The 13207-nt window shown below is 59.6% G+C and overlaps 4 protein-coding genes across 4 annotated transcripts; 3 read left to right on the top strand and 1 right to left on the bottom strand.

Moving 5' to 3' along the window:
* Positions 1-3421: 3421 nt before the first annotated feature.
* On the top strand, positions 3422-4099 carry SPRG_22145 (hypothetical protein; the record flags this gene model as incomplete). Its single annotated transcript, XM_012343706.1, has 1 exon — positions 3422-4099. One exon carries the CDS (start codon positions 3422-3424, stop codon positions 4097-4099), a length of 678 nt encoding a protein of 225 aa, XP_012199096.1.
* Positions 4100-4521: 422 nt separating this feature from the next.
* Positions 4522-6425, top strand: SPRG_04988 (hypothetical protein; the record flags this gene model as incomplete). Its single annotated transcript, XM_012343502.1, has 10 exons — positions 4522-4752; positions 4792-4950; positions 4994-5099; positions 5146-5359; positions 5411-5462; positions 5507-5578; positions 5625-5768; positions 5813-6010; positions 6049-6224; positions 6272-6425. 10 exons carry the CDS (start codon positions 4522-4524, stop codon positions 6423-6425), a joined length of 1506 nt encoding a protein of 501 aa, XP_012198892.1.
* A 60-nt stretch (positions 6426-6485) lies between these two features.
* SPRG_19752 (hypothetical protein) lies at positions 6486-8855 on the bottom strand (the record flags this gene model as incomplete). The annotated part of the gene is made up of 5 exons (XM_012343621.1): positions 6486-6963; positions 7016-7286; positions 7333-7383; positions 7429-7488; positions 7538-8855. 5 exons carry the CDS (start codon positions 8853-8855, stop codon positions 6486-6488), a joined length of 2178 nt encoding a protein of 725 aa, XP_012199011.1.
* A 437-nt stretch (positions 8856-9292) lies between these two features.
* Positions 9293-13086, top strand: SPRG_19751 (hypothetical protein; the record flags this gene model as incomplete). Its single annotated transcript, XM_012343620.1, has 8 exons — positions 9293-9451; positions 9495-9665; positions 9715-9900; positions 9950-10339; positions 10463-12279; positions 12328-12496; positions 12539-12619; positions 12673-13086. The coding sequence occupies 8 exons, from the start codon at positions 9293-9295 to the stop codon at positions 13084-13086; spliced, it is 3387 nt and encodes a 1128-aa protein (XP_012199010.1).
* Positions 13087-13207: the final 121 nt, after the last annotated feature.

Below are 13207 nucleotides of genomic sequence, written 5' to 3'. Positions count from 1 at the left end.
TATTCCTTCTTCTTCGCCAGCGCTTGCGCGCGGTTCTTCTCGTAGTACGCCTTGTTCTGGCCGCGAGCTTCTCCTTGTTCGCAGCGTAGTACTTCTTGGCGGCAATGCGCTTCCGCGCCTTCTTGACGTCGTCTGTCACTTGCATGGCTTGTTGGAGAATGACACCACGAGCCCATTTTGTGCCACGAGCCCGTTGGATTCGATTTTCATATCCGGACGACTCTGAGCTGGCAGGCTGTGCGCCGCGCATTATCCGGACCAAGCAAACGCCCGTTGCTCCACTTCAACGACGGCGCCCTTCTCCGCGCCCCACCCTCTTTGCTACTGAACGAGCCCACGCGAGTCGACCAAAACGCAAGCCAAAACGTTATAGAGGATAAAAATCAACTGTGTCGATATCTACACGCGGGCCGGTCGCTGTCAAGACGTGCGCAACGCTGCCCATGGCGGCGGCCAGACTCGACCACACGTTGACGATGAACTCGACGTGGGGCGGCACGAGGAGCGCGTAGTTGAAGACGAGGCCAATGATGCCGGGCGAGAGCGCGTGGCGCAGCGAGACGAGTGCGAGGAGCATCACCAGCATCAGAAGCGCGTGCAGCAGCTGCATGCGCAGCGAGAACCACTGCAGGAGCGTCTCGTGCACGTAGCTCGCCTCTTGGTGTGCGTTGACGTGCGTCATGTGGAGGCGGTGGAAGCACCGCGTCTGCTTGGGCCCAAACGCGCGCACCATGACCGCCCCCGTGATCGCTTCCGTCACAAAGTGCAGATGCGGGCCTCGCGTTGTGCCAAGCTCGTCTACTCTGATCGCAGAAAGCGCATGCTTCCCGTCACCTTCGAGGTCATCATGTTCCTATCCGTGAACAAAAACTTCTGGGACGAAGGCATGGTCGAGGTTGTGCTTCGCAGAACGCCTATCTCGGACATCGTCCCCAACCCCGTCCAGACCTTTCTCGAAAATTAGAGTCGGGGACGAGAGCCACAGTACAGCTAGACATGACATAATACAACTACATCTTGCTTTCACTCCAGTGGGTAAATCTCCACGGGTTAAATTCCTATGCCGCGACGTTTAAGCACCAAGCAGCTCTCATTTTCATGGCAATAGGTATTGGAGTCGAGGCTCATAGGGTGCATATATATGCCACGTCTGTAAATCCTGTCCATTTTTCCCTGCTATGGGACCGATCTCTGGTGACGAGATCGGCGTCACGCACACGTTTAATAGGTTTTTAAAGAAACACACGCGGGCCAAATCTATCAATTTATCAATCGCTTCTACGGGTCGGCGGTCGGCTTGGGCAAGACTGTGCCAAGGCCCGTGGCGTCACCAGGGCTCTGCACGACGACGTTGCGTGACTTGTTCTGCAAGACATGCGCGGGCACCGTCGGAAGTCCGATGCCTTCGTGCCACTCGGTCATCGTCCACGTATCTACAATGCGTTTATATACCCTCTGTAGGCACGCTGGAGCGTACGATTCGCCGGTGGTGCCGGTGCGATCGCGTGTGCCTGCTGAGGAAACGTCACGTAGAAGATAGGGCTAAAGTCGCGGCAGCGAAAGATGCACCCGATGCTGACGCAGAAGAAAACGTAGAGCCCCTCGAGCACGAGGGAGACGAGACCCCCCATGGTGACGGGCACGATCTCATGGAGCGCGACGTTGACGAAGAAGACAGCGACAAAGTACGCGACGAGACCCCTCCGAAAGGCCACGAAGAGCTGCAGCTTGGCCGCCACGGGCGTCGTGTGCGGGTCGATGAGCACCCCCGCGATCAAGTCCATTTGCATGTGCAAAATGGCAATGTTGAACGCCAAGCGCGACCACGCTCTATGGAGATCTGTCATAGTATCAACTTGATACCGTAAAACGATGCGGTACGTGTAGACGAGGCACGTCCAGAGAACGCACCAAACGACAAAGACAATGAGCGGTGCGGCCGTCGCGCCGTCGACCATCGCGAGCGCCAGCGCCCATGCGAGCGAAAGAAGCAGATACTGGATGCTTAGCTGCGTGCTCAAGTCGTCCCGCGTGATCTTCCAGCCGTGCGCGATGAGGAGCATCTCGTTGGCCGCCGTCGCAAGCGAAACCACGCGACAGAAAAGGGTGGCAACGACGAGGCCGCGCGAGAGACCGCTGTCACTGTGGTTGTGGACCGCGGTCAGGACCATGTAGACACACTACAGAAGCCACATACGAACCTCGCGCAGCAGAACGCGGCGCACCTCTGCGAAGGGCACGAGGAGCATTCGGCGCTGGAGCACGATACACGCGCGGCGAAAGTGATAAAGGTGCGCCGTCCAGACAAGCACGACAAGACCCCACACGAGCGCATACGCAGCGTAGAGCAACGCGAGCCCAAAGGTTGTTCCGTTCTCAAAGCAGATTTGGTTTCCGGGACAAAGCCTCCAAGACAAGTCGCCTTGGAGCACGAACGAGAAGTCGCGCTCGAGGGCACACAAATCGAGCAGCACGTCGTAGCTGTCGCGACCGCCTAGAAACCCGTCATTTTTGTCGCCGAATGTTGACTGGATTTGAAGGCACCGTCCGTGTTGAGCGCGCCAGCAACCCTCAAGCTGCCTTTGTTCAAGACACTCGTGGGCCTCCCCGAGGTGAGGATCACCGGGTACGAGTCGCACTGGGTCGTGGTCGTGCCTCGACACATCGAGGCGTTGTATGGTACCATGCCATTGCTGGTCATGGCGGCCTCAAATAGCAGGCGGCTGGACGTGCAAAAACGCAGAAAGAGAAACGAGTTGGGTGGTGGGAGTTTGTCGACGGCCACATCGATCGAGAGTGTAAACGTATCTCGGCCCGCCGTGTTGGATGCGTTTAAGCGCACGAGGTCGAGCAGGTAGACCGAGGTAAAGTCGAACGTGGTCTTTCCCTCGCGCTGAGGGATGTTTCTCGGAGACACGGCGAGTGCCATTGCCAGCAGCAGCAGCAGCAGCGCGCGCATCTACGATCTGAGTTGACGCGTCTAATAATACGCCCGCCTCCGGTATCAAAACGGTGTCGTCTGAAGCAATAGTTTAACGTTCGCGATGTCAACGCCACGCGCGGATTGTTTGGGTTGCACGCGCGCCGCTCGTACACCCTCCACGGGATATCGTTCTTCAAGTTGTGCGGAAGTTCTTACGGCGGCAGTACGGTTTGTTGCCACGAAGGTACAGTGGTGCTTGCAGCGGTCTAGGTGAAAACGAGATTGTGTGGTGCTATCGTGGCCCGTCGCTGTTGCCCGAGTGGCAAGGTCTGCGAGAGCAACCGAGGTGCGTGGAGTAGTAAGAGATCGCCCACCGATTTGTACCGTAAAACTCATCGGCCGGGTGCTCTATATTTACACAAGCCAATCAGAAGCGTCGAATGGGCCTTCGATATTGTGGCGAATCTTAGAATTTCGACGCGCACGCGAGAACCACGCATGGGGCTGCAGTGGGCGTGGTATGGCTCGGACCTCGGCGGGACGCGGCCGTGCGCCTCCACATACGAGCTCTACAAGACTGCGATTCCCGAGATTCCCGCTGCCAAGTGCGCGAACTTGGCGTTCCTCCCGGACGCCCCGCCTCGCACCGACCCTAGCGACGACGCGGGAAGCTTGCGGACGCACGAGCTTCTGACGCGACTCGAGACCACACACGAGCTGTCAGGAGCGTTCAAGCGGTTCATGGCCGCGCGAGAGCTCCAGGCGCTCGTGCCGAGCTGCACGTCGTCGTACTTTTACCTCGGCGAGCCCGTGTACGTGCCGACGCTGCAGTTTACCGTGCTTCTCTTCTACCGCGACCAGCAGGACTGCGTGCTTTGGTACCTTGTACTTGACGGCGCGCACGCGGGCTGCATCCTCTCGGCGCCGCTGCTCCTCTTGGCGCCAGGCAGCATCGCCGACGACAATGGCGTGGACGACGAAAACGACGTGTTCCGTGCGATCCACGACGAAGCCGTTCTCTGCGCCGCGTCGTTCGACGAGTTCATCTACCGAATCTGGATCGAGAACCACATTTGGTTTCAGCAAAATGGGCTTCGCGACTGCGTGGACACCACTGCATCGATCCAGGCCGAGTGCGACTGGTACCTCGAGGCGACCCAATCGCTCAGCGAGTAGATGGATCTTGACGCAGATAGCATCAATGAGTGATAGCATGGAATGGACGAGATCATACCTAGCGCAATCCTCTCTCCCGCAACTCGAGTCCGCGTGTGCATCCTCCGTCTCTGAGCTGCATCTCGTGTCGTCCGAGGGCCAAACTTCTGCGACAGTGATGGTGTCGTCTTCCTTGTTGATGCGGAGGCCGACGCGCTTGGTATCCATCGCATCATCCGACCAACGACGTCCGCGACCTTCGATGTCTCGCACCATCTGGTGGCGCATCGCGGTTGCGTGACACGGATTTACTAGCGCCTTCAACATGGCGGTATACAAAACCCAAGATGACATTGCACGGACGTGCAGGGATCGTGTCACGCAACCGCAGGGTTCGAACTTTTCGCGATCTTCCATTCCGCTGCCAGTTTGCCTTTGGCCACATGAAGCTCGCGACGTCGCCACCCGCAGCTGCGGCGTCGCCCGAGACGCCCGCACCGACCTCCTGGACTGCGCACGTGCTCATCCACTACCGCTGGGTCTTTGTGTGCTTCTTCCTCCTCCCGCTCTCGTTCGTCTACGACATTTTGTACTTTTTCCGGAGCCGCGTCATCTTTTACCTCAACTCGGCGCCGCATCAGCACAAGAACCGCGTCGCTAGCGTCCAACGCCAGGTATGCACTCACACAAAGCGCCGTCGACGTAAACTGCAGCAGGTGCGGCAATGGATTGCGGGCGGCCGGGCGATGCCCATGTGCACGGCGCGGCCGGGCTGGCAGAACATTTCGTATCGCCGCGGCAAGTACAAGAAGACGCACTTTAACGTCAAAGTCGACATGATGGACATTCTCGAAGTCAACCCGTCAACCAAGGTAGACGAGCCGGGTCTCGGATGTAGTATCTTATGACTAGTAGACGGTGCGCGTCGAACCGCTCGTGACCATGGGCCAGCTCTCGGCGACGCTCAACCCGCTCGGGTGGACGCTCCCGATCATGCCGGAGCTCGACGACCTCACTGTCGGTACGGCCTTTTGAATTCTGGATGCAATCTCTCACGGCGGCACAAGGCGGCCTCGTCATGGGCACGGGCATCGAGACATCGTCGCACCGCCATGGCCTCTTCCAGCACATCTGCAAGTCGTATGAGCTCGTGCTCGCGGACGGGTCGGTGGTCACGTGCTCGAAAGAGTCAAACGCCGACCTCTTTTATGCCGTCCCGTGGTCCTACGGCACGCTCGGTCTCCTCACGGCGGTCGAGATTGAAATCATTCCGTGTCTTCCGTACAGTACTCGATTTTGGCCTCTAAGAACTCATCCTTTTCTGGAATCTAGCTACGTCAAGATCGAGTACACCCCCGTGACGTCGCTCGACGAGGCGTGCCGCGTCTTCGAGCAAAAAGCAAGTCGGTCGACCACCAATTTGTGGAGGCGCTCATGTTCTCGCTCGAGACGGGGGTTGTCATGACCGGAGCCATGGCGGCGTCGTACGAACCGACCAAGGTACAACATGACATTGATTCCTCGCGGCTAACGTTGCGAAATGCAGCTGAATGCGATTGGCACATGGCACAAGCCGTGGTTCTTCAAGCACGTCGAGGGCATTCTCGCCAAGCAGGATGTCGTGACCGAGTACATTCCTCTGCGCGACTACTACCATCGTCACTCGCGCAGCATCTTTTGGGAGCTTCAGGTACACTGCTGACACGCTTTCTACGTGGCGTTGACCTGCGATAGGACATTATTCCGTTTGGCAACAACATTGTCTTTCGTTACCTTCTGGGCTGGCTCGTGCCGCCCAAGGTGTCGCTCCTCAAGCTCACACAAGGCAAGGCGATCAAGGAACTGTACGACAACCATCACTTTATCCAAGACATGCTCGTGCCCCTCTCGACGCTCCAGCCCTCGCTGCAGTGCTTTCACGACCACGTCCAGGTACGACGCGCTTGTGAGCAAATCTGATGCAGCACTAGATCTACCCGCTGTGGCTCTGCCCGTTCAAGCTCCCAAAGGAGCCCGGCATGCTCCAGACCAAGTCGTCCGACGAGATTTTTGTCGACATTGGCGCGTACGGAGTGCCGCAAGTCGGCAACTTCCACCCGATTGAGACGACCCGCCGCGTCGAAGCGTTTGTTCGTGGCGTCTCGGGGTACGTTGAGATTCGGATTGACATGCGCGATGCATATCTCGACGTAGCTTCCAGATGCTGTATGCCGACTCGTACATGACCGAGCCCGAGTTTGAAGCCATGTTTGACCACACGCTGTACAAGAAGATGCGCGCGGAGCTCCAGTGCGACGGCGCATTCCCAACCGTCTACGGCAAAGTGGCTCGCGCCGTCCGCGACTAAAGAAGACACGAATCGAAATGCAAACTCGTTGATCGCGTCGTTAAGTTCTGTGGGCTGTTCCTACACAACGCGCAGATAGACCCAGCCGCCGTCGACGAGCGGCGACTCACAACGGTGGGCCATGGCCATGTACAGCGCAAAGGCACGGCTAAGGCCGTCGTCCATCGCGCACGACTTGAGGGTTGCAACGGCGGCGGCAGGGTCAAGGCGGCTCTGGTTCACCGCCAAGAGCGACGCCCACGCATTGGCGGGGGCCAGCGAGAGCTTGCCGAGGATCTGGTGCCACTCTTCGGCGACAAAGGTCGGCGTCCGGACGTACGCGAGCATCGGCGTCACGGGCAGCATCTGGATGCCGTGGATGCACTCGCGGTTGGGGCTGAACCACGTGGCGTAGTCGGCCTTGTTGTCGAAGAGGATGCCGCTGACCTTGTTTTTCCGGAACGCCGGCGGGTGCGTCACGTTGTCGTCCGCAATCAGAAAGTACGTCTGGTGCGAGAGCGCCACGAGCTTGAGCAAGAGGCGGGTGAGCGCGCCAAGTCTACGCCAGATTGCGTGAGAACAGACAAAATATCAATCTATCGAGCACACACGGCGCGTTTCCCGTCGCGGTCGCCCAGAGGTGCGCGCCATAGAAAAAATTGAGCTCCTCCGACGTGCTCTCTTCGTCCTTGCCGTCGACCATCGGCGTCACGCCGTGCGAGTACGAGTGGCCGAGGAACCAGTCAAAGTTGCGGAATGTCGCAAAGTACGCGTCATCGGCCGAGGGGTTGAGCGTGTCTCGGAGCAGCGTCTCGACGAAGCGGTGCAGCCGCGACGTCTTGTCGACCCAGCTCGGGTCCAAGTGGTACGCGATCGCCACCGCTACCATGATACATGGGCATGCATATGCCTGCATGAGACGTTATACCTGTGACAAAGTAGCCGTAGTGGTAGTGGTGGTCATTGTAGACCGCGTTGCCTAATAGATATCGTTTGCGCAAGAGGCCACAAGAGCAGTTCGTACCAAACTCGACGTTGATGTCGTGCTTCTGGAACCCTTCCGAGGATACGATGCCGCCGTAGACTAGGGTATCCTTGATGACGTCTCCGTGCAATGAGACGGAATAGAGTACCAGTGTCGTAGACCAGCGGGTACGTGCTCGCGTTCTCGCCCACGTCGGAAAGCAGTGCTTTGAACTTGGTCAGGGCAGCCGCTGCGAGGGCACCGAGCTCGGGACGCGACTTGGCGAGGTCGGCGGCCACGACGCAGAGGCTGCCGTACTTTTGGAGCGCCTTGCCCTTGAAGTAATAGCTTGGTGGGAGCGGCCACTCGCCGTCGATCTCGTCCGTTAGGATTTGCACGAGCCCGTGGGCCGTCACGTCGGCTGGCGACGGGCGCATGGGCGGCAGTAGACCTGTAAACAGGTCCAGCTTGGCGTCTTCGGCCTCGGGAAACGCCAGCTGCCACTCGCCAGACTGCGGGACGACGTGCGCGCGCATGGGACCGCGCGAGTGGGCAAAGAGGCTCAAGGACGGAACCGCGTCGACGCTCTGCAGCAGCGCTTCGTGGTGCGTGAGCGCAAAATGCAGAAAGGTACGCGCCGGCGCACCGACGTGGGCCACGTTAAAGGTGTACGCAAAGGCATGCGCGCTCTCGACACGAAGCGCGACACCGTTGACAAACGAGCCGGCGCACGCCTCGTAGAGCGCTAGCACGTCGTCGTTCGGGACAAAGGCGGCTTGCACGACACCCGAGAATGGCGCTGTCGACGAGAACGACTGCGTGGCCACGTCAAATGCAATGACGACGTTGGTCGACGAAGCCGACGTCCACGCGACGAACCACCGTTGGTCGTTGTTGAGCGTCACGACCATGCTGTTGGTTCTAGCATCGGCGCGGCCGACGAGCTGGCGGTCTCTGGCGGGTTGGCCGTCGATGGAGACAAAAGCGTGCTCGGACCCAAGTCGGAACGCCAGATTCGTGTACGAGAGCGACGCGAAGGCCTGGCCGAGGCTCTGATACGAGCGCAAGGACGCGTCGCCCGCTGCAAAGGCGATCTGCACGCCAAAGTCGTCCCACCGCTCGACTTGGAAGCGCGGTGCGGCGGCAAAAAGGCCAGAGAACTGGAGGTTCTCGACGCGTGGCGTAAAGTAGTACTTGATCGCGCCGTTCTCATTGAGCGGACCGTGGTGCACGTACTGGTGCAAGTAGCTGCACGCGATGGAGCCCGCCTTCTTTCGGATGAAGACGGCGTACGGGCTCGGGTAGATCGGGTCGATGTCTTGGGACCCATTGTCCGAGAGGAGGTTGCCCCACCAGTTATTGGTCGGGACAGCCTGCGGCGTGTTGGAGACGACGCTCGTCGGCGAGATGAACTGGCGGAGCGCATCCGTGCTCTTGAAGAGCGCTGGGTCCGGCGGCGCTGTCGCGTGTGGCTGGAGCGGTAGCATCTTGCCCGAATATTGGAATGTGCAAGATCTCCATAAAACGAGGCGAGGCCATTGGATAAAAACAGCCAATGGCATCACCGTATTCAATTTACGCTGCGGAGCTGGCGCCAGGCTCGACTTCGCCGTCTTGGTCTTGGTGGCACGAGGGTCCTCTACCGTATTGTTGCTTGTGCTACGGCTAGTTGTCCCTTTCCAATGCACTCTCAAGAAACCAACATAGGAGCAAGGAATTCAAGCATTCCCTTGACAGGAGTCAAGTGTGCACAAATGCACTGTGTCGTGCGTGGTCCATGCCACCGACACACACTGACCGTCAGGGTAGCTTGCCTCCGTGGTCAAAACTTCCGAGTCAAAAGTGGGCATTTGGTGCTGAAGACAATGAACGAATTGCGTTATTGAGTAGCGACCCGTTTCTTGCAGCTGAAACGGACCATAACATGACGACGCCGAGCCGGGAACGGGCCGCGCGGAAGTTGCTCCAGCAACCAACGCACCACCCGCCTGTTGGCTCCAGTGCCGCCAAGCGACTCATGTACGAGAAGCAGCGCGAAGACGGATGGAACAACCACTTTCTCGAGCCTCTCGTCCACGACAAGGTGCGCATACCAGTTATCCCGCCTTGCTAAGCATCGTCGCTAGCCACGAGTTGAGCCTCGGCCACCGCCGCCAAGGCCGCCCAATTCCCGCCAAGTCTCGGAGCACCCATCATCGCGGAAGCAGCGCAAAGCAAACTTGCCGCGCAAGACGCCGCCCAACGTCCGCTTGCAACCGCTGACGCCCAGTTCGCTCGTGACGAGCCCCCGCCTTCCCGTGATACAACGTGTCGCGAGGCACTTGGCGGCTGACACTACTCACGTAGGAGAAATCACCCGAGAAAAGCGATACGCTGCGGCTCAAAGCCATTACGGCGATCGAGTACCGCGACAACATCATCAAGCAGCTGCACACGATCCTCGCCGACGTGCCCACGTCGCCGATGCGCCACCGCGGCGCCAAGAAGATCACGCCGACGCAGCGCGATGCGGTCGCTAGCGTGCTCCGCGAGGTTTCTTTCTGCCTATCCACATCGTACGATCCACATCGTACGTTTGTAGATGGTCATGGAGCTTCAAATGGCCGGCATCCGCGTCGTCGAGGCCATCGTCGCGTGGATGCTGCTCGTGGGCAAGTCGGCGCCGCTACCCCCTGTCTTTCTCTGGCACGACGCCAACTACTTTGTGACGATGCACAGCGATATGGACTTCCTCGGCGACGCCCTCGCCGAGCGCGGCCTCAGCAGCGTCGTCGGTGCCAAGAGCACGCGCCAGAACCCGCTGCTCATCGAGCCCAACCAGCGCCTCGGTCGCGTCTACGCCGCTCAGTCGATCATCACAGAGATGGTTGAAATGAACCTCGTCTCGGGCCGCACCAACGCTTCACCCGACGACGAGAGCGCACTCTCGTTACTGGCAAAGGACGAGCCTGCTGTGTGCAGTGAGGTGGCCGTAGACGTGTCCACACCAACCATGGTGGTCCAGCCCACGGACGAGCCTAGAGAAAGTGAGCCCACTTATCAGCCAACGGACGAGCCTAGAGAAGATGAGCCCACTTATCAACCAACGGATGAGCCCATGGACGAGGTGCGCGACAATTCCGCGTCCGACACGGAAGAAGAGACGGAGGACGCGCACGTCTCTGCGAGCCAAGATCCCGTGCAGCTAGAGACAAGCACCCACGACGACACGCCGCGCTCCGGGGAAGACACTTGGAGAGATCCGAGCCCCAAAACCCAAGTCCAGGACGACGAGCCACACGGCGCCAACGACGGCGACGAGGACTATGCAGACGACGATTTCGACAACCAAGAAAAGCTAACGACGGACGACGAGCCACTGGACGAGGCGACAGACGTCGAGACGGGAGCCAATGCCCAAACACAGTCCTGGCGCAACGCATGGCTCGCTGCAGGCATTTCGTCGAGCGTTGTTGAGACTGCCGCTGCGACCTGCAGCGGAGCGCCGCCTCAACCGTTCTGGGCCGAAGCAACCCATTTGTTCCCGGTGTTGACGTCTATGATGGTCACGGCGACGCCGACTGCCGACCGAGACATCCTCTTTGGCGCACTTGTGGCGTCGGTCGACGCGGCAGTGATGCCCGTCGTCGCCTGCCTCGAAACCAAGTTGTCGGAAACGGCGGATCCAGATAACTACGAGGACGCTCTGGAGACTATGCGCGACGCGATCGAGAGCGCATGGGCACCGCCACCAGACGCTCAGAGTGCCCTCGACCTTCTTGCAGCCCTTTTTGACGCCAAAGCTGCCACTCCTCCGTCGGCGATGGTGTCCAAGATCGCGCACCTCGTGTTCCCATACTTGATGGCCGCACCACGCGCCGAGTTGTCGGATCTATGTCGAGCAACGCTAGAGGCCATGCCACCGGTATTAACGCGCCCGTTTCTTTGGGACGCGACGGCCAAAATCGTACTTCTCATGGCGTCCGTCGAGCCGCCAACGCGGGAGCTCTCGAACCTCAAGTTCGTTGTTGACCGCCGCTCGATGCTCACATCAACAACGTCTGCGCTGCGAGATCACGACGGCTCGTGGCAAGCCCTCTTCCCCTTCTTTGCAAGCGAGAGCGGCGAGAAGTTCGTGAACCTCCAGCGCGTTGAGGCCGGCGAGGGCCGTGGCCCGCTAAAAGAGTGGTTTGCACTCGTCTCGGAAGCCTGGGCAACGTCGTTCTGCGCTGTTTTCGGCGGCGACGAGGGCGCCATCTCGGTCGACGGACGGCGTCTCACAGCGCCGCGATCCTACTTGGGGTCGCGCGGCGTTCAACCTGGGTGGCGCCTATGCCTCCAGGCGCAGTTCACATTTGATGTTGTGAGCGTGTCACACGACCAAGCGGCCATCGATCCGCCGTGGCCTGGAGACGAAGTCCTAATCAGTCATCCTGACGTCGTTTGGCTGGCCCCGACCGTGCCTCTCTTCAAGTACGTCCTCGCGTCCGAGAGCTACTGGTTCAACGAGCACGCCGTCGCGAGCCCGGACCATAGCAATGCACTCGCGCTCGTCGGGTGGGTTCTTGCCATGGCGCTTCTGCACCAAACCACGATTTCGCTCCGCCTCCACACGGGCATTTTCTGCTGTCTGCTCGATGAGACACCCCCCGACCGTCACCTCTTCGAAGCAGTAGACCCGGCACTCTCGGAGGCTTGGCGCGCGCTCCACTCGCTACCCGACTTTGCCACCGTCCTCGAGATGGACGGACTTTCCCCCGACACGACCGTCGACGCGTACATCGACCACCTTGTCCACGAGAAGGCTGCCGCCATCGAGTGGCAGCTCAATGAGCTCCGTCGAGGCTTCTACCACGCCATGCCCAAGGCATTTGCGTCGTGCGCGTTCACTGGGGCGCAGCTGCAGAAGGCGGTCTGTGGTCCACCCCCGAGGTCCAACCTTGAGCCTATGGACAGAAAAATGCGTAAGCAAATGTGTAGTGACGCGTTCACGGTCCGCGACGTCTTCAAGGTCGTCACGGACGACGCGATGCCCAACGCGATGCAAACAGCGTTCTGGCGCGTCGTCGATGGCTTTTCGCCGGCCGAGAAGCGCGCTTTCGTCAAGTTTGTCACGGGCGTCGAGACACTCCCGCCGCCACAGACCGAGGTGAGCCGCTCCAATCGACGCGGGTGGCACGCATTCCTGTAGCTGTTTCGACTGGAAATGCCATGGCCCGTGGCGACGGCGCAAGAGAAGGAGCAGGTCGTGCAGCGGCTTCCCCAAGCCCACGTACGTCCCAGTATCCTCTGCATCGAATAGGGTGCAATTATATTATGCGATAGACGTGTGAGAATACGCTCGAGCTTCCCAACTACCTCGCTGGCCTCGACGGCGTGCCAGAAACCGAGCTCCCAGACGCATTGGCGACGCTGCTGCGAAACAAGCTTCTCTACGCCATCCAGCACGGATGCTGCGGCTTTGATCTGGACGTCGCCGGGTCCACAGCCCCTGCGACCACACCCGAGGACCATGGCACCGAAGAGTCCAGCGACTTGATGGAACTGCCGACGCTCGCGACCGAAGAGAGCACGATAGACATTCCTCTGCTGCAATCCGATGCGCCACCCTCCTCGGATGAACCAGCAGCCAGCACTGGCAGTGACACAGCGGCCGACGCCCGTCAGCCCCAGCAGGCAAGGACGGGCGATGAGCTCGACGACGAGTATAGCTTTGACGACTTTGACGACGCCGTGTAAAGAGACTCGGATGGTGTTATCAAAGAGGCCGGGACCTTGCATCAAGGACCATGTGAGTGATGGTGGACGTGGCGCCAACGTCAAGCGCCCGGTTGAACAGTGCTGGAAAGTGTGATTGGCC

The sequence above is a fragment of the Saprolegnia parasitica genome (genome assembly GCF_000151545.1).
Source record: "Saprolegnia parasitica CBS 223.65 unplaced genomic scaffold supercont2.14, whole genome shotgun sequence".
NCBI classification, from domain to species: Eukaryota; Oomycota; class Saprolegniomycetes; order Saprolegniales; family Saprolegniaceae; genus Saprolegnia; species Saprolegnia parasitica.
This window is presented reverse-complemented; position numbering and strand designations above follow the sequence as displayed.